Source organism: Penaeus monodon, chromosome 30 (genome assembly GCF_015228065.2).
Source record: "Penaeus monodon isolate SGIC_2016 chromosome 30, NSTDA_Pmon_1, whole genome shotgun sequence".
Classification (NCBI taxonomy): domain Eukaryota; kingdom Metazoa; phylum Arthropoda; class Malacostraca; order Decapoda; family Penaeidae; genus Penaeus; species Penaeus monodon.
Window position 1 is genome coordinate 15306061 of NC_051415.1, and position 1053 is coordinate 15307113.

The 1053-nt window shown below is 35.4% G+C and overlaps 1 protein-coding gene across 1 annotated transcript in view; it reads right to left on the reverse strand.

The window, feature by feature from the left end:
- Positions 1 to 1053, reverse strand: part of LOC119592548 (pumilio homolog 2-like) — a gene marked incomplete in the record, with an annotated part of 245467 nt that overhangs the window by 233603 nt on the left and 10811 nt on the right. The window contains 1 exon segment of the mRNA XM_037941414.1: positions 714 to 819. Coding sequence (XP_037797342.1) covers positions 714 to 819 — 106 coding nt within the window.

Here is a 1053-nt window from a genome sequence, read left to right on the forward strand (position 1 = left end):
AACTGATATTTCACAAAAACAAGTACAGACCTGTCACTTGGCTAAATGATCTTTAATTCAGTCTCAATACCACAATTCTGGAATCATACTCCCATGAAAATGTTTAGCTTCTACTTCATGAACCTTATATTCAAGTTGTTCTATTCACAAATACACAGAATCATAAGTAGGCTATATGGTCAAAGTAAAACAGTAAACTCTTATTCATTACACCAACAAAAGTATGCTTTCATGATTCACCAAATAATGAAAAGTTTGTCTATGGTGCAACACTCAGTCTCAATTTTTCTTATTGTAAAAGTACTGTAAATCTTCTAAAATACAATAGCACCTAAAGCATAATTGCATAATCATTGTTACCACATGTGCATTATATAAAGTCACTAATGAATTATGTTGCTCAGACTGTAACTGGTTTAGAAATTAGGACACATTCTGATATCCTATCCTCTCACAATCTATAACACAATAAAATCTGTAAACTGTTTTTGGAGACAGAATTATTGTTTGCTCCATTAATAGTCAACAATGCTGGGACAGATAATTTGAGACACATTTTCTTGGGCTTACCAGTACTACCATGCTATCCACTTTTCCCTGTACTAACTTAATAAGTAAAAGACAAAGGCAGGACACGCTGCTAGCACCATGCAAAGCATTTCAGCAGCCATCAAAGGTCAAAGCAATTTCAAACTATTTCAAAAGTCCCTTACCTGAGGTCTGATGGGTTGTGGTGGTGTGGGCTGGGGTATGTGCCTGCCCGCCATCATGGCCACTGAGGGATCACCCTCGTACATGCCCCGACTCCACTTCATCAACCTGGGTAATATGAAACAAACATCAGAAATGAGGATGAAGGAAAGAATGTAAAACACACCTAGAAAAACTTGAGTTTTCTACATAAAAAGGACCAAGTTTGTAAAATTAAGTATCAAATAAAAAAAATTAGACACAAAACACTTTAAACCTTTGATCCTCAGATTGAAAGGCCCACCATATATATGTTAATCCAATAATTGATGAATATCACTCATACTATACATGGCATCTGAA